Genomic DNA, 18,234 nt, shown 5'->3' with positions numbered 1-18,234 from the left:
AGAAATGCTTGCGACAAAGGCAAAGCAGTTATAATGGGTGACTTCAATCTACATATAGATTGGGTGAATCAAACTGGCAGGGGTGCTGAGGAAGAGGATTTCTTGGAATGTATACGGGATAGTTATCTAAACCAACATGTAGAGGAACCAACGAGAGAGCTGGCTATTTTAGACTGGGTATTGAGTAATGAGGAAGGGTTAGTTAGTAGTCTTGTTGTGCGTGGCCCCTTGGGCAAGAGTGACCATAATATGGTTGAGTTCTTCATTAGGATGGAGAGTGACATTGTTAATTCAGAAACAATGGTTTTGAACTTAAAGAAAGGTAACTTTGAGGGTATGAGACGTGAATTGGCCAAGATTGACTGGCAATTAATTCTGAAAGGGTTGACGGTGGATATGCAATGGAAGGCATTTAAAGACTGCATGGATGAACTACAAAAATTGTTCATCCCAGTTTGGCAAAAGAATAAATCAGGGAAGGTAGTGCATCCATGGATAACAAGGGAAATCAGGGATAGTATCAAAGCAAAGGATGATGCGTACAAACTAGCCAGAAAAAGCAGCATACCGGAGGACTGGGAGAAATTCAGAGACCAGCAGAGGAGGACGAAGGGCTTAATTAGAAAAGGAAAAATGGATTATGAAAGAAAACTGGCAGTGAACATAAAATCTGACTGCAAAAGTTTTTATAGATATGTGAAAAGAAAGAGATTAGTTAAAACAAATGTAGGTCCCTTGCAGTCAGAAACAGGTGAGTTGATCATGGGGAACCAGGATATGGCGGACCAATTGAATAACTACTTTGGTTCCGTCTTCACTAAGGAAGACATAAATGATCTGCCGGAAATAGCAGGGGCCCGCGGGTCAAAGGAGGTGGAGGAATTGAGTGAAATCCAGGTTAGTCGGGAAGTGGTGTTGGGTAAATTGAATGGATTAAAGGCCGATAAATCCCCAGGGCCAGATAGGCTGCATCCCAGAGTACTTAAGGAAGTAGCTCCAGAAATAGTGGATGCATTAGTAATAATCTTTCAAAACTCCTTAGATTCTGGAGTAGTTCCAGAGGATTGGCGGGTAGCAAACGTAACCCCACTTTTTAAGAAGGGAGGGAGAGAGAAAACGGGGAATTACAGACCAGTTAGCCTAACATCGGTAGTGGGGAAACTGCTAGAGTCAGTTATTAAAGATGGGATAGCAGCACATTTAGAAAGTGGTGAAATCATTGGACAAAGTCAGCATGGATTTACGAAAGGTAAATCATGTCTGACGAATCTTATAGAATTTTTCGAGGATGTAACTAGTAGCGTGGATAGGGGAGAACCAGTGGATGTGGTGTATCTGGACTTCCAGAAGGCTTTCGACAAGGTCCCACATAAGAGATTAGTATACAAACTTAAAGCACACGGTATTGGGGGTTCAGTATTGATGTGGATAGAGAACTGGCTGGCAAACAGGAAGCAAAGAGTAGGAGTAAACGGGTCCTTTTCACAATGGCAGGCAGTGACTAGTGGGGTACCGCAAGGCTCAGTACTGGGACCCCAGCTATTTACAATATATATTAATGATCTGGATGAGGGAATTGAAGGCAATATCTCCAAGTTTGCGGATGACACTAAGCTGGGGGGCAGTGTTAGGTGTGAGGAGGATGCTAGGAGACTGCAAGGTGACTTGGATAGGCTGGGTGAGTGGGCAAATGTTTGGCAGATGCAGTTTAATGTGGATAAATGTGAGGTTATCCATTTTGGTGGCAAAAACGGGAAAGCAGATTATTATCTAAACGGTGGCCGATTGGGAAAGGGGGAGATGCAGCGAGACCTGGGTGTCATGGTACACCAGTCATTGAAGGTAGGCATGCAGGTGCAGCAGGCAGTAAAGAAAGCGAATGGCATGTTGGCTTTCATAGCAAGAGGATTTGAGTATAGGAGCAGGGAGGTTCTACTGCAGTTGTATAGGGTCTTGGTGAGACCACACCTGGAGTATTGCGTGCAGTTTTGGTCTCCAAATCTGAGGAAGGACATTATTGCCATAGAGGGAGTGCAGAGAAGGTTCACCAGACTGATTCCTGGGATGTCAGGACTGTCTTATGAAGAAAGACTGGATAGACTTGGTTTATACTCTCTAGAGTTTAGGAGATTGAGAGGGGATCTTATAGAAACTTACAAAATTCTTAAGGGGTTGGACAGGCTAGATGCAGGAAGATTGTTTCCGATGTTGGGGAAGTCCAGGACAAGGGGTCACAGCTTAAGGATAAGGGGGAAATCCTTTAAAACCGAGATGAGGAGAACGTTTTTTCACACAGAGAGTGGTGAATCTCTGGAACTCTCTGCCACAGAGGGTAGTTGAGGCCAGTTCATTGGCTATATTTAAGAGGGAGTTAGATGTGGCCCTTGTGGCCAAGGGGATCAGAGGGTATGGAGAAAAGGCAGGTACGGGATACTGAGTTGGATGATCAGCAATGATCATATTAAATGGCGGTGCAGGCTCGAAGGGCCGAATGGCCTACTCCTGCACCTAATTTCTATGTTTCTATGTTTCTATCCTCGCCATTGCTAACACCAGCAATTTTCATGTCATTTGTATACTTACTAATTATACTTCCTATGTTTACATCCAAATGTAGAACCAACAGTAAGGATGCTCACACCCATCTACTTTGTTATAGGCCTCCAATCACAAAAACAACCCTCCACCATCAACCACACTGGCCTTAATCATACACTTTATGACCTCTTGGGGAAAAAAAAGAATCAAATTGGTGAGATGGGATCCCATGACAATACGTTAACTCTGCAAAGTCATTGAATACATCCTTTTCAAATGGTGATGTTTTGGAATCTCACTGACTCCTCCATGTATTTTCTAGCTAAATTGTCCTTCTCAGTGAACAGATGAAAATAATTTATACCAGGCCTCATGTATGATTTTCTGCTCCATGTATGGATGTCCCCAATATTCTCAACTTTCCCTGGTCATGCACTTACCTTTAATATAATGGTTTGTGATATTCCGTAATCTCATTTGTGAAAAAAATATTTTGTATGCAATCTTTGCCCTCCTAATTTATTTTATTATATATCCCACTACACTTGTCATACTCCAGTTTTCCGTTTTCCATATGTGCTATATTCTTCCTAATTTCCTCGAATCCAACTGTTGTCGTCCTTTAACATCCAGCACTGTTTGTATTTGTTGTCACTTCCCTCCGTAAGGCGACTCCGGACTGTCAAAGCTGCCACAGCCAGACATAAAAACCCTTTTGTTTCCACGAGAAGTAGCTCCACTCAATAACCAAAAATCTGTAGCCTCCCTTTGCTCTGGTATTTTATTTAATTCACATGTTTAATCAATAATGTTTTATTAATAATGTTTATTGTTTTATGTATCATTCGTAAATGTTACTATGTCATGTTGTCACTTGTGTGCCGAGCATGAAGGCAAATTCCTTGTATGTGTATACTTGGCCAATAAACTTATTCATTCATTCACTGTTTGTATTAGTTGTCATTATATTTCATTCTTATTGGAACATCTTGGCCCTGAACTCTCACTATTTCACTTTTGAATGACACTTGTCGGCTGTAGTCTGAACCATTTTGCTGAGGCCGTTCTCTTTATCCGACCAGAAACATCACCTTTCCATGTTCTCCAGATGTGTTGCCTGACCCCCTGAGTTAACTCTGGCACTTTGTCTCTTTGTCAAAATGTTGATTGCCCAGGCAAAAAGATAATTCAAAATATTTTGTTTGAAAAATGGGCAGGATCATGGGTTTCATTTAATAATGGACAAGAGTGAGTTCGTTCACTACTATCTGAAGAAGGGTCTCGACCCGAAACGTCGCCTATTCCTTCGCTCCTTAGATGCTGCCTCACCCGCTGACTACTTTTCTATTTGTTATAGGGGATAAATGGGAGGGTCAGAGACCTTGAAACCTTTAGTCAGAGTGTCCCACGGGGAGTTTGCCAAGAAGCGAAGATAGACACAAAAAGCTGGAGTAGCACAGCGAGTCAGACAGCATCTCTGGAGAAAAGGAATAGGTGACGTTTCGGGTCGGGAACCTTCTAAAAGCAATGTGGTCTTTACCCTTGAATTTCAGGTGGGGGGCGGGGGCAGCGGTGAGGAGGGCGGGTGTTTGTGCAGGAAGGGGGGGGTGGGAGATTCGGCTGTCTTTGTCCAGGAAGGGGCGTGGCCTTTGTCCGGGAGGGGCGTGGTGGGGGCGGGGTCTTTGGAGTGAGGGGAGGGGGTGGTACTGGGATGGGGCGGAGTCTAGGTCAGGAACAAAGGATCTTTGGTCAGGAAGGGGGCGTGGCTTTTGTCGGGGGAGGGGGGGAGGGGGGCGGGGCTGTGTATATGTGTCTGTCTGCCTGACCGCACGCACGCCCGCAGCCAGCCCGTGACGCCAGTCGCAGCGCAGAGACGGGCGGGCGGGAGGGAGGGGAGAGGAGAGCGAGCACGTCGCGTCGCGTCGCCAAGGGGGCCCGGGCCGAGACACGACACTGAAGCGAGTACAATGGCGGTGCTGGACCTGGCTCTTCAGGGTCTCTCCATTTTCGGGCTGATCCTTTTCATCATCCTCTGGCTCATGCACTTCATGTCCATCATCTATGGGTGAGTCCGCCCCGGCCCTCTGGCCTGGGGTAGGGGCTGGGTTGAGGAGGTGGGTGTGGGGACCGTTTTCTCTTTCTGCATTTGGCTGGCGTGTGTGTGCCCACGGCCTCCTCGCTTCTTATCAAGGCTACCTTAATATTTAATGTGATCGAGGCCCACTGCGGATCTCGGTCACTTTGGTTTAGTTCTGTCCCCTTTCTGTGTGGAGAATTACCCCCTTTCCCAAAACAAGAAGTGGCAAAGGGCACATGTTTTATTTATGAACTCTCACACCTATTTATTTTCAAGCCATTCTCTAGGTAGCCTTTTGATTAGGAAGCCGGGTCTTAATCGACAGTACGTTGGTCATTTTAAATAAAGTAATGCACCGCCGGTCTTTTAAAACCGGATTTTAATTCCACTGTATTTGGATATTTTTCTTGAATCGTATAACATGACTGATATTTGGATAAAGGTTTTTAAGTAAAATCGGTCCATTACTTCCGTCAGTATGTTTAATGTGTATCTGGTCGCCTTTAATATTTTATGTTCCAGCAAATCATACCGTACGCAACCACTTAAAAGAAGAAACAAACACTTATATCATGATTTTTCTGAAATAAACTCGTTGTCTTTATAGCTCCTTTATTATGGATCGCGTTATCCCAAATAACTCTGTCACAAACTGTGTTAATGTGCGTCTTTACGTGTGGTAGTAATATTATGATGGGAATGATGCAAAGCAGTTCTCCCTTCCCCCACCCTACCTGCATCATATAGCAGTTTATTTTTCACAGTTTTTTTTTTACTATTGTTCGGAAATACTTATGGTCTTTTCTCGGCATAAATTAGGAAAAGTATAATTAATTGAAGGCTTTCTTTCTTTCATCCAAGTTGAGGCAGGAATTCTGAGTGTTGGTAGTGAAAATATATCTTTACTTTTGTCTTGCATCTACAGTGCACAATTCTAGAGAATACATTATTATGATTGAGAAAAGGCAGTTTTGAATGGGTCTGGAAAGTTTTATGTAACTGAAAAAATCTTTAAAGTTCCTCAGACATTTCAAGAGAGCCTGAAATGAATAAAAATTATTTAAAATATATTTGTTTGATGTGCAATGTAACTACTAATATCACCTATGGTTGATTTATCATTTTAATTACATCATCATTATGGAACTTAAGATTTCTTAAGAACCATCACGTTGGATATTAACTCCTGATCATTATTCAACAAATTGAATAGAACATCATCATAGTGGGCAGAAGATTGACAAATTGAATAACTTGATGAGATTTGACAAATTAAATGAAGAGATTTGACAAGGAGATGAAATCTATAAACACGGAAAGGAAGGGCGGGGACACAAGGAATCACAGGTTCAATAAAGTTAAGTAAAACACAGAGTGCGGAAGTAACTCCGCTAGTCAGGCAGCATGAATAGGTGACATTTCAGTTTGGGACCTTACTTCAGACTAATTGTAGTAGGGGAGAGAAGGCTGGAAAAGGCTATGGTGTATATTTTGAATTTTTTTTGTAATTGCAAATGTTTTCAGCGATGATTGGATTGCTTAATTTATAGAGTAGATTATATTCAACATCGTTTATAATTTTCTGATCTTTGCATAATCTTCGTCAGCTATGGCGTTGAACTAGTCATGTGAATCAACTCGGCTGATTCCCTAATAATTTATTTGTTTTCAAAATTGTGAGTCAAGTACACTATATAGTTTATTAAAGAATGTTTGGCAATACTTGATCTTTCAAATTAGTTGAGTAATTTCAAGAAATCGGCATCGGGCAATTTGCAAGCATGGGTGTAAATTGTTTCATTACTCAAAAGAATTGAGCATTATAGTTGAAAACTGGCAGCTATTATCGGATCAGAAAATAAGCAGTCATAAAATATATTTTGAATTCTAATCCTTATTTGTAATGTTGAAGAATTTCTATGTAGGAACTTGTAGGAACAGTTGTATGTTGATTTGTTATAGCTTTCTAGGTCCTTCAGTCCAATCACACTTAAAATAGCCTTCTGTGCTTCCACTACTAATCTGTAAATATGGGACAAATTTCTTGCCTCCCTGCGATGTGCTGGGAGCCTGGGTGCCAGGAACTTGACAAACTTCAAACCACTGCTGTGTGAGCTATGCTAGGATCCTGGCTGTTAGGAACCCAGCATGCATTCCAGTGTTACACAAAAAAGCTGGAGAAACTCAGCGGGTGCAGCAGCATCTATGGAGCGAAGGAAATAGGCAACGCTTCGGGCCGAAACCCTTCTTCAGACTGATCGGGGGCGGGGGTGGGTGGGGACAAGAAATTCCAGTGTTATCTGTAAAACAAAAAGCCCATAAAGAGCTGGAGTAACTCAGCAGGTTAGGCAGCATATCTGGAGAAAATGGATGTGATGCTTTGGGTTGGGACCCTTCTTCAGACTGAAAGTAGGAAGGTCTTGTGGATGTACACGAGCTCACATCAAGAACACTAGATTCAGTAGATGAGGTTGGAGGAGGTACATGTGAACCTCTGTTTCAATTGGAAGGACTGCTGGGATCGCTGGATGGAGGTGAGGGAGGAGGTATAAAGATACATACAGAAGGTGTTACATCTTCTGCAGTTGCTGAGGAAAGTACCTGGGGTGGTTGGGGGTGAGGAAGGGATGAGTGAACCAAGGAGTTGCGGAAATAGAGTTGGATAAGACGAGGACAAATTGAGCCTGGCAACAAATGACCTTCAGCAGAGTAATGCCCTGGTAGGTGAATTTTTGCTTAGGGGAGGTGTAATTTCAAGAGGGATACAATGTGGCGAACTGTGGAACAGGTTAAATAGAACTGGAGTAATAGGCCTTTCTCACGGGGGGGACAACGCAAGATATAACCAGAGTGAAGTGGTCGTGGTCTAGCACAATATCACACGATATAACGGGGGGTAGACAAAGAGTTCCCACGGTACTCGGCATTTCTGTTATTTGTGCGAGTGACTTGTCTGTCTCCCGAGCTTTCCCGTTAAATCTTGAAAGACATTGTAAACTGTCAAGTGTAATTAAATCATCATGTGGCACAAATGATGGGGGGGGGGAGAGAGAAATGAGGGGAGACGTATATATACACACACACACACAAAACAGAGTTTTACTGTGTATGTGGGAGATGCAGATGGACTGAGCACAGTACCTCGGTCTTACTGTGTGTGGGAGAGGGGGAGAAAGAGACGTACACTCACAGAGGCAGAGTCTCTCGGCCTGTGTGAGAGGGAGGGAGGGAGAGAGAGAGGCACACACAAGGTGTATGTGAAATCTCACCTGCCCGTTTCAGTGACAGACACCCGCCGCCAGTAAATGAAGACACCCCATCTGTCTCCCCCTCTTCTCCCTCGACTCCGCCACCTTTCCCTCCCAACTCCAGTCCCGTCCCGACCTCCTGGGAAACTGAAGGGAGCAACAATTAACTGCTGCCTGCCCGCTGAGTTAAAGAGTTCCCACGGTAGTAAGACGTTGTTAGTTGCGCCCAGTTTAAATTTCCAACGTGTGTTTCAGAGTAAAGAGTCAGCGCATAATCCTTGATAATCAAAAACTATCTGAATCAGCAAGTTAGACACAAAATGCTGGAGTAACTCAGCGGGCCAAGCAGCATCTATCTCTCAAAGAAGTACATGTGAAAATTTTCTCACGGACCATAAAAATGCGGGACCTTTCAGTAAAGTCCCTTTTAAAGATTATAGTTATTTTCTTGAATCTCATGAACATAACTCATGAATAAGTTGATGTCCATATGCGGATGCAAATCTTTATTTTTTAAATTCAATCCCACAGAAGACAATTTTTACTCACCTTCTGTCCCCTCTGTCCAGCTTCCGGGTTCACCGTTCGCAGAAGTTCCCACGGTAAACGCAAGAGTCAGTACGGATATCGCACTGGCCACTACGTGCAAATAATGTTGCAATGTTCAACCACAAGTGTACAAGTCACTCTTGGAGAAATTCAAGCTTGTTTGAATTTTCTCCCGAGTCACCAAGTTACACGAGTACCTGCCGTTAGCGCCACGGTGGTCCACGAATGCCGTACGGTTATCGCAAAAGGTTCCCACGATGTTCAACTCTGGTCAACTCTTGCGTCAAGTCGCCCCGTGAGAAAGGGGTTTAACTCAGTGGGTCAGGCAGCATATCTGGAGAAAAATTATGTGCTGTTTTGGGTTAGGACCCTTCTTCAGACTGAAAATAGGAGAGTCTGAAGAAAGATCTCGACCTGGACCTGAGATGCTGCCTGTTCCACTGAGTTACTCCAGCTTTTTGTGTGTATCAACAGGTTAAATTACTTGGGTGGAGGAAGGGGAGGGGGGAGGGTTGGCAGAAGTCTCTTGAAAGTAGAGAATTCAACATTCATACTGCTGGATTGTAAGCTACCCAGGCTCCACATGAGATGCGGTCCTTCTAATTTGAAGATCTACTAGGCCTCGGCGGACCAAGCTTAAGCGTTCAGCAAAACGATCGGCGAGTCTACGTTTGGTCTTGTGGATATATAGGAACCTACATCAGGAACACTAGATTCAGTAGATGAGGTTGGAGGAGGTACATGTGAGCCTCTGTTTCAATTGGAAGGACTGCTGGGGTTGCTGGATGGAGGTGAGGGAGGAGATACAAGGATAGGTGTTACATCTTCTGCAGTTGCTGAGAAAAGTACCTGGGGTGGTTGGGGTGGGGAAGGGATGAGTGAACCAAGGAGTTGCAGAAGGCAGAAAGGGGTGGGGATGGGAAGATGTAACCAGTGGTAAGATCACGTTGGAGGTAATGGAATTGCAGGAGGACGATGTGTTGGATGCGGAGGCTGGTAGGGTGAAAGGTGAAGACCGGGGGAATTCTATCCTTATTTTCTAAGGGGGGGGGGGCGAGAGTAGATCTAGGGGACCAAGTAGATCCAGCGTCGGCAACCTTGTTCTGCATAGGGGCCGGGACGCATGTCTGTGAGCGGATGGCGGGCCACATCTATCATGTGTGCACATGGATCCCACCCCGAATGGGAGGCATCAAATCGCGTGTTCACAGAAGGTAGACAAAATTGCTGGAGAAACTCAGCGGGTGAGACAGCCTCGTGCAATCCTTGTATGTCTCACCCACTGAGTTTCTCCACCATTTTTGTCTACCTTCGATTCTTCCAGCATCTGCAGTTCTTTCTTAAACGTGTTCACAGAAGGTGTGTGGCCATGCAGTGGCTTTGCGCAGGATGCGGTACAGCCAGAGCTCGGCGCTCGGGCGGGGCGCTTGGTGATTACGAGGGAAAAAAATCCGCCTGTGGGCCAGATGATTTCGTGTTACGGGCCGCATTGGACCCGGGGGCCGTAGGTTGCTGACCCCTGAAGTAGATGGAGGTGAGACGGAGTTCTCCGTTACTGCTGTGCTTGAAACCTTTGCAAATCTCTGCATTCCACCATGGGATTATGCTGGTCTTTCAACATGTGGAGTAACCACTACCAGACCCCAGTAATGGCCCAAATCCACCAGTCCAGCCATGGTGCAGCCCTGAGCTCCATGTTTCAGAGCTGTGGGTCACTTGCTATGGAAGTACCAGGTGAGGACAAGGAATTCTTTCTGACATAGTTGGACTGTCAGTTATGCCTTGTCCAATACAGAATTACCACGAGCACAGATTGCATTAAATCCCTTCTTGGGAACTCATCCAAAGTATTAACCAAAGTAATGAGAGATTATTTCACCCACGCTTCTCTCGAGCCAGTGGTGAGATGAGTATGTGGCCAGGATGGTGTGGGTCTTTGATGATGCTGGCTGCCTTTTTGAGGCAGCGACTACGATAGATCCCTTTGATGGTGGGGAGGTCAGAGCTGGTGATAGACTGGGCAGTGTTTACAACGTTTTGCAGTCTTTTCCGCTCCTGGACGTTCAAGTTGCCAAACCAGGCCATGATGCAACCAGTCAGTATGCTCTCTACTGTGCACCTGTAGAAGTTCAAGAGAATCCTCTATGACATACCGAATCTCCATAAACTTCCCAGGAAGTAGAGACGCAGATGTGCTTTCTTTACGATTGCATCAGTGTGCTGGGTCCAGGAAAGATCGTCAGAAATATGCACACCCAGGAATTTGAAGTTTTTGTCTCTTTCCACCATTGTCCCATTGGTATAAATAGGATTGTAGGTCCTCAACCTTCCTCTTCCAAAGTCCACAATCAGCTATTTGGTTTTGCTGGTATTGAGAGCCAGGTTGTTGTGCTGGCACCATATGGTCAGTCGGTTGATCTCACTTCTATACTCTGACTCATGACCATCTGTAATTCGTCCCACAACGGTGGTGTCGTCAGTGAACTTGAAAATGGAGTTCGCACTATGTCCGGCTACACGGTCCTGAGTATAGAGTGAGTAGAGCAGGGGGCTGAGCACGCAGCCTTGATGTGGTTCCTGATTATCACAGAGGATGAAGTGATCCTGCCAATTCAACCAGACTGTGGTCTGTGGATGAGGAAGTCGAGGATCCAATTGCAGAGGGAAGCGCAAAGACCCAGTTCCATGAGTTTCGTAACCAGCTTGGGGGTGATGGTATAAAATAACTCTGCAGATGCCCATATCCCTCCAAACCTGTCCTATCCATGTACCTGTCTAACTGTTTCTTAAACGATGGGATAGTCCCTACCTCAACTACCTCCTCTGACAGCTCGTTCCTTACACCCACCACACATTTTGTGAAAAAATTACCCCTCAGATTTCCATTAAATATTTTCCCCTTCAACGTAAACCTATGTTCTCTGGTCCTTGATTCACCTCTGGGCAAAAGACTGTGCATCTACCCGATCTATCCCTCATGATTTTATACACCACTAAGATCACCCATCATCATCGTCCTGTGCTCCAAGGAATAGAGTTACAGCCTACTCAACCTCCCTATAGCTCAGACCCTCTAGTTCTGCAACATCCTCGTAAATCTTCTCTGTAGCCTTTCCAGCTTGACAACATCTTTTGTGTAACATAGTGCACATAATTGAACATAATACTCTAAATATGGCCTCACCACATCTTATAGAACTGCAATATGACCTCCCAACGTCTATATTCAATACTCTGACTGATGAAGGCCAATGTGCCAAAAGTATTTTTCACCACCCAATCTACCTGTGACTCTACCTTCAAGGAGCCATGCACCTGCACTCCTTGAAGGTCCTTCTGCTCTACACCACTCCCCAGAGCCCCTACCATTCAGTGTTAGTCCTGCCCATGTTAGGCTTCCCAAAATGCAGCACCTGAAATTTTTCTGTATTAAATTCCATCAACCATTCCTCAGCCCACTTGGCTAATCAATCAAGATCCTGCTGCAATTTTTCACAACCATCACTATAGGCAAAATCACCCATTTTGTATCATATGTGAACTTGTTAATCTTGCCATGTATGTTCTTATCCATAAAGATGACAAACAGTAACGGGCCCAGCACCGAACCCTGAGGCTCATCACTAGTCAGTCCGAGAAGCAACCTTCCACTGCTTCCTTCCGTGAAGCCAATTTTCTATTCATTCATCCATTTCTCCTTGGATCCCATGCAACCTAAAAAAAAAAATGCTGAAAAAAACTCGGCATGTCAGCAGCATCTGTGGAAAGGGAAACGGTTATCATTTTGGGTCCGAAACCCTTAATTGTAACTGTAGGGAATGCAGCAACTTTTGGATTAAGTGCAACAATCCCAGCAATGCATAGGTTAACCTATGTTGAGCATTTGTCAGCACTGGGCCTGTACTCGCTGGAGTTCAGAAGAATGAGGGGGGACCTCATTGAAACATACAGAATAGTGAAAGACTTGGATAGAGTGGATGTGGAGAGGATGTATTCACTAGTGGAAGATTCTAGAACTAGAGGTCATAGCCTCAGAATTAAAGGACGTTCTTTTAGGAAGAAGATGAGGAGAAATTACTTTAGTCAGAAGGTGGTGAATCTGGAATTCTTTGCCACAGAAAGCTGTGGAGGCCAAGTCAGTGGATATTTTTACGGTAGAGATAGATTCTTGATTAGTGCAGGTGTCAGTGGTTATGGGGAGAGGGTGGAAGAATGGGATTAAGATGAACAGATAAATCAGCCATGTGTAAGAATGAACTGCATATGCTGGTAAAATCAAAGGTCGAAACAATGATGGAGTAACTCAGCGGGTGAGGCAGCATTTATGGAGAGAAGGAATGGGCGACGTTTTGGGTCGAGATCCTTGAATGGCGGAGTAGATGATGGGCCGAATGGCCTATTTCTACTCCTATCACTTATGACCCTATGACTAAATGCTCGAACAAGCACAATTCTGTTTGTTTCCCTGATTTTATTAAATAATTAAGCATGCAAATGAGTTTGTATTGGTCTTTATGTCTTGACAAACTTGGATTCATTTCATCAGCATTTTCATCAGCTAGAAAATACTTAACAAAATAAACCTTTCTTCCTAGCTTTAGTTGATTGTTTTATTATCCAAGTTATGTCGATCTGTTCATGGGATCTTCGGAACAGTCCTTGTTTTGGTCTGACTCGAGCCCCCCCCTTTTTTTCCAAAACAGTGACAATTGTATTGGTGCTGCTTCCTGCTATTGTTGCCCTTATACTGAAGTCCTTTCATATTTTCATATTCACATGGTTCTTCTCTGACTTTTCTTTGTCTTGAAATCAGGGCAAGTAAGATCCATGAAGCTACATCAGGTTTTCCAAGATCCTAATTTTTCTCCAACTGAGGTTTCCTCTCTATGTTAGAGTTGGCACAGTTCTCATCTGACTGTTCCATTTCACCCTTCCCTCATCCATATGCCTTTCACCCAAGGTAAATGTTCATTTGTCCTGCCTGCAATCCTTGGTAACCTGCACATTCAATGGATTATCGCTGTAATTACCTACACCAATTGTAGAGTTGCCAGCATCAGGCACATCTTTCCTGCTTCTCCTCTTTTGAAGAGATATTTTCTACATATTGGTTCACTTTTCCATTTTCTCTCCCTTTCTCATGGCACCTTCCAACAGGAGATGCTGACTTGCACTTTATTTTGTCGCTTCCCACCATTCAGGGACCTAAATATCCCATGTAAGTGCAACTGTAATTCACTTGTATTTCTTTCAGTTTAGTTTACTGTCAAGTCAAGTGAGTTTATTTTCATGTGTCCCAGATAGGACAATGAAATTCTTACTGTATCAGGCATCCACATATTAGTTTTTTACTGTGTGCTTTAAAAAAATGTTTGAGTATCATAATGTGTCATCTTCAATTTGGAGGAATTGTATGCTGATTGGCTAATTTTATGGAGCATCATCATTTCAGCCAAAAGGACAACCTGTGCTTCATGTCACTTTAATGTTCTATCCATTTCTATTCTGACCTCTTTTGTTACAGAAGACACACAGTGCCCTCCATAATGTTTAGGACAAAGAGCCATCATTTATTTATTTGCCTCTGTACTCCACAATTTGAGATTTGTAATAAAAAAAATCACATGTGGTTAAAGTGCACATTGTCAGATTTGTTTAAAGGCCATTTTTATACATTTTGGTTTCACCATGTAGAAATCACAGCAGTGTTTATACATAGTCCCCCCCATTTCAGGGCACCATAATGTTTGGGACACAGCGATGTCATGTAAATGAAAGTAATCATGTTTAGTATTTTGTTGCATATCCTTTGCATGCAATGACTGCTTGAAGTCTGCGATTCATGGACATCACCAGTTGCTGGGTGTCTTCTCTGGTGATGCTCTGCCAGGCCTGTATTGCAGCCATCTTTAGCTTATGCTTGTTTTGGGGGCTAGTATCTTCAGTTTTCTCTTCAGCATATAAAAGGTATGCTCAATTGGGTTCAGATCAGGTGATTTACTTGGCCACTCAAGAATTGACCATTTTTTAGCTTTGAAAAAACTCCTTTGTTGCTTTAGCAGTATGTTTGGGATCATTGTCTTGCTTTAGAATGAACCACTGGCTAATGAGGTTTGAGGCATTTGTTGAACTTGAGCAGACAGGACGAATCTATACACTTCAGAATTCATTATGCTACTACCATCAGCAGTTGTATCATCAATGAAGATATGTGAGCCAGTTCCTTCAGCAGCCATGCATGCCCAGGCCATAACACCCCCACCACCGTGTTTTACATATGAGGTGGTATGCTTTGGATCTTGGGCAGTTCCATCTCTCCTCCATACTTTGTTAATGCCATCACTCTGATACATGTTAATCTTCATCTCATCTGTCCACAAGGCCTTTTTTCCAGTACTGTGGTTGCTCTTTTAAGTAATTCTTGGCAAGCTGTAACCCGGCCATCCTATTTTTGCAGCAAACCAGTGGTTTGCGTCTTGCAGTGTAGCTTCTGTATTTCTGTTCATGAAGTCTTCTGTGGACAGTGGTCATTGACAAATCCACACCTGATTCCTGAAGAATGTTTCTGATCTGTCTGACAGGTGTTTGTATTTTTCTTTATTATAGAGAGAATTTGTCTGTCATCAGCTGTGGAGGTCTTCCTTGGCCTGCCAGTCCCTTTGCAATTAGTAATCTCACCAGTGCTCTCTTTCTTCTTAATGATATTCCAAACAATTGATTTTGGTAAGCCTAATGTTTGGCTGATGCCTCAGTTTTATTCTTGTTTCTCAGTCTCATAATGGCTTCTTTGACTTTCATTGGCTCAACTTTGGTCCTCATGTTGATAAACAGCAATAAAAGTTTCCAAAGGTGATGGAAAGACTGGAGGAAAGACTAGGTGCTGAGAGCTTTCTTATGCCTGCATTAAAGAGGCTATTAAACACACCTGAGCAATTACAGACACATGTGAAGCCATGTGTCCCGAACATTATGGTGCCCTGAAATGGGGGGGGGGGGGGGGGGGGGCAACTATGTATAAACACAGCTGTAATTTCTACATGGTGAAACCAAAAAAATGTATAAAATGGCCTTTAATAAAATCTGACAATGTGCATTTTAACCATGTGATTTCTTTTCCTGTTACAATCTCAAATTGTCGAGTACAGAGGCAAATATCTAAATGATGAGTCTTTGTCCCAAACATTATGGAGGGCACTACAAAGTCAGTGGGTCAAGCAGCATCTTGAGGAAATAGATAGGCAATGTTTTGGGTCGGGAACCCTTCTTCAGACTGATTGTATTGGAGGGGAAAGCTGGAAAAGAGGTGGGACAGGTCAAAGCCTGGCAAGGGAATAGAGATGGTGGGGGCTGGTTAGGGGGAGGGGTGTATATTAGCAGATGAATGGACTGACTTGCTAGAGATTTTTAAAAAAAGAGCCAAACCAGCATCTGATAAGGAGATAAGTGAAATGGAAAACCAGAGGGAGAGATGTAGGTGGAAAAGGATAGAGGGAAGGTGGGGGGTGAGTAGGAGGAAAGAGGGGCAGGACCGGTGGGAGAAACATCAGTTATCCATTTACATATCCATCCAGTTATCCATATCCGTGACCCACTGAATTACTGCAGCATTTTGTTTTGCTCAAATTTCCAACATCTGTCTTGTGTCTGATGTTCTGCTTTTGATATCTCGTATTTTTCTAAAAGTCCAAGATGAGCTGGAGGCACAACATCTCATCTTCTAACATAAACATGTGCCAGAGTAGGCCACTTGGACCCTCAAGTCTTATCTGCCATTCCAATAAATCCTGATCTGATTTTAACCACATCAAGCATCTATCTACCTCTGCCTTGAGAAGCTTTGTTTAGATTTCAAAAGGTGGGAGAATCAAAGAAAAGAGTCACATTTGTCACATGAGCTTCCCGTTGGTTTTAATCAATGACCCCTACTTTTGGATATTTCTAAAACAGGAAATATTTGCCAAGCATTCAGAGCAGTCTTGACAATGGATCTTTTGTATATGAATCAAGATTCCTCTCTTCTAAGCTTGAGGGATAATAAGCCTAGACTGTCATTTTTTTCCTCACAAAACAACTTGTGCATTCCAAGTAGCAATCGAGCAAACCCGTCAAATATATTTGTCTATCCCTTAAATAAGAAATCTATACAATTTCTAGTACTCTAGGTGTGTGCTTACCAGTGCTCTATTTTACTTGAACAAAATCTCTTTAATTTTGTATTTAGTTTTACTTGCTATACCTGCATATTAACCTTTTACAAATCCATGTACTAGGATACCCAGTTCCTCCCACATCTCTGAACTCAATCTCTCTCCATTTATATCTTGTGCTTATTCCTGACATACCCACATTTTCCCCACATTATACTCTACTTGCCAGACCTTAGTCCTCTCAGATAACTATCAATATCTTTTTGTAAGCTCATAGCCTATCCACAACCTACTTTCCTGTCTATCTTTGCGCCATCACCATATTGTGATGCTTTCATTCAATTCATTGGTGAAAAGTTAAATCCCTGGCAGTGACCTCTACCTACATCTTGTCAACCAAAAGACAATATGCCTCTGTCTTTTTATCCAATTTTTTGTCCACACCAGTATTTTGCTTCCAATGCCAAGAACTTTTATTTTCCACAACAATATTTGATCTGGTACTTATTCAAACAACCCCAATAATCGATCAAATGTGATTTCACTTTCACAAAAATACGTTGACCTAGATACTGTAAATTTTTCCAAATGCCTAACTTGTAAATATAAAACCAGATGCTTCTAATATTTCCCTTTATTGGTAGTTTAACTAGTCTGTAGTTTCTGACTTTCTTCATTTTTGAATTTAGTGCTGTTTTTCAGTCCAGTGGAACCATGTCAGAATCTAGGAGTGTTGGCGATTTTAAACTTTTGGATCAACCAGCCGCTTTTTAAAGACCCCGTGTTGAAATCTACAAGGATCTGCAGACTCTAACCCCTTCCCTGGTAATTGTTTTTCAGGAACTTTTGTTCCAATTCCTGATTCGCTCTACAATATCAATTTCTGGGAAGTCACTAGTATCCTCTACTGTGAAGACTAGTACAAAATAACTTTTTTTTTAATTCATCAGTCTTCTGTTTGTTTTCCATTATTAATTCTCTAGACTTTCTTCTTTTTGGACCAACTCTTACTTAACTATCTATGTAAACTCGTGCTAAGTTTTTGTACTTATTTACTAGGCTTCTCTGTTCTCTATTTTAAAAAAAAAATTCTGGCAATATTTAGACCTCTGCATCGGCTAGACTAGCAGACTGTTTCTCCAAACACTTGCACTATGTCTGCCAAGGTCTCGTGAAGCTCCTGATTGCTAGCCATTTTAATTCCCATTCCCATACTGCCCTTCCTGTCCTTGTCCTCCTCTACTGCCAGAGTGAGGCCGCATGCAAATTGGATATAAAACAGCCTGTATACTGCTCGGTAACTTACACCTTAATGGTATGAAAATTGAATTCTCCAATTTAATGTAATACCCCACTAACCCCCTCTTTCTCTGTCTCCTTATCACCTCTAACCTTTGTCGCTATCTCCACATATCTGTAATCATCCACACCCCTTTCCTGTATGGGCATCTTTGAAGCATGATGGATCATCAGTAACAGCAGAGATGTACACTACTACAGCCTGTAACCTTATGGATTGGCATGTTCTTAACTTTGATTGGTGAACTTGGGCATCAATCCTGGCTATTGAGGAATTCAGAAGAGTTTGCAGGGAACAGTACCAAGTATACTTAAAATGAGGAGTTGCCAGCCTGGCGATGTTGCCTTACAGGACCACTTGCATGCTAAACAACAA

At 43.0% G+C, this 18,234-nt stretch overlaps 1 protein-coding gene across 1 annotated transcript in view; it reads left to right on the top strand.

Annotated features, from left to right (window-relative positions):
• Positions 1 to 4,417: 4,417 nt before the first annotated feature.
• The window catches only part of ugcg (UDP-glucose ceramide glucosyltransferase), a 58,261-nt gene continuing 44,444 nt past the window's right edge, over positions 4,418 to 18,234 (top strand). The window contains exon 1 of the mRNA XM_055632441.1: positions 4,418 to 4,603. Within this exon, the coding sequence (XP_055488416.1) occupies positions 4,506 to 4,603 (98 nt within the window). The 5' untranslated portion in view covers positions 4,418 to 4,505. The remainder of the gene's footprint in view (positions 4,604 to 18,234) is intronic.

Source organism: Leucoraja erinacea, chromosome 3 (assembly GCF_028641065.1).
Source record: "Leucoraja erinacea ecotype New England chromosome 3, Leri_hhj_1, whole genome shotgun sequence".
Taxonomy (NCBI): Eukaryota; Metazoa; Chordata; class Chondrichthyes; order Rajiformes; family Rajidae; genus Leucoraja; species Leucoraja erinaceus.
This window is presented reverse-complemented; position numbering and strand designations above follow the sequence as displayed.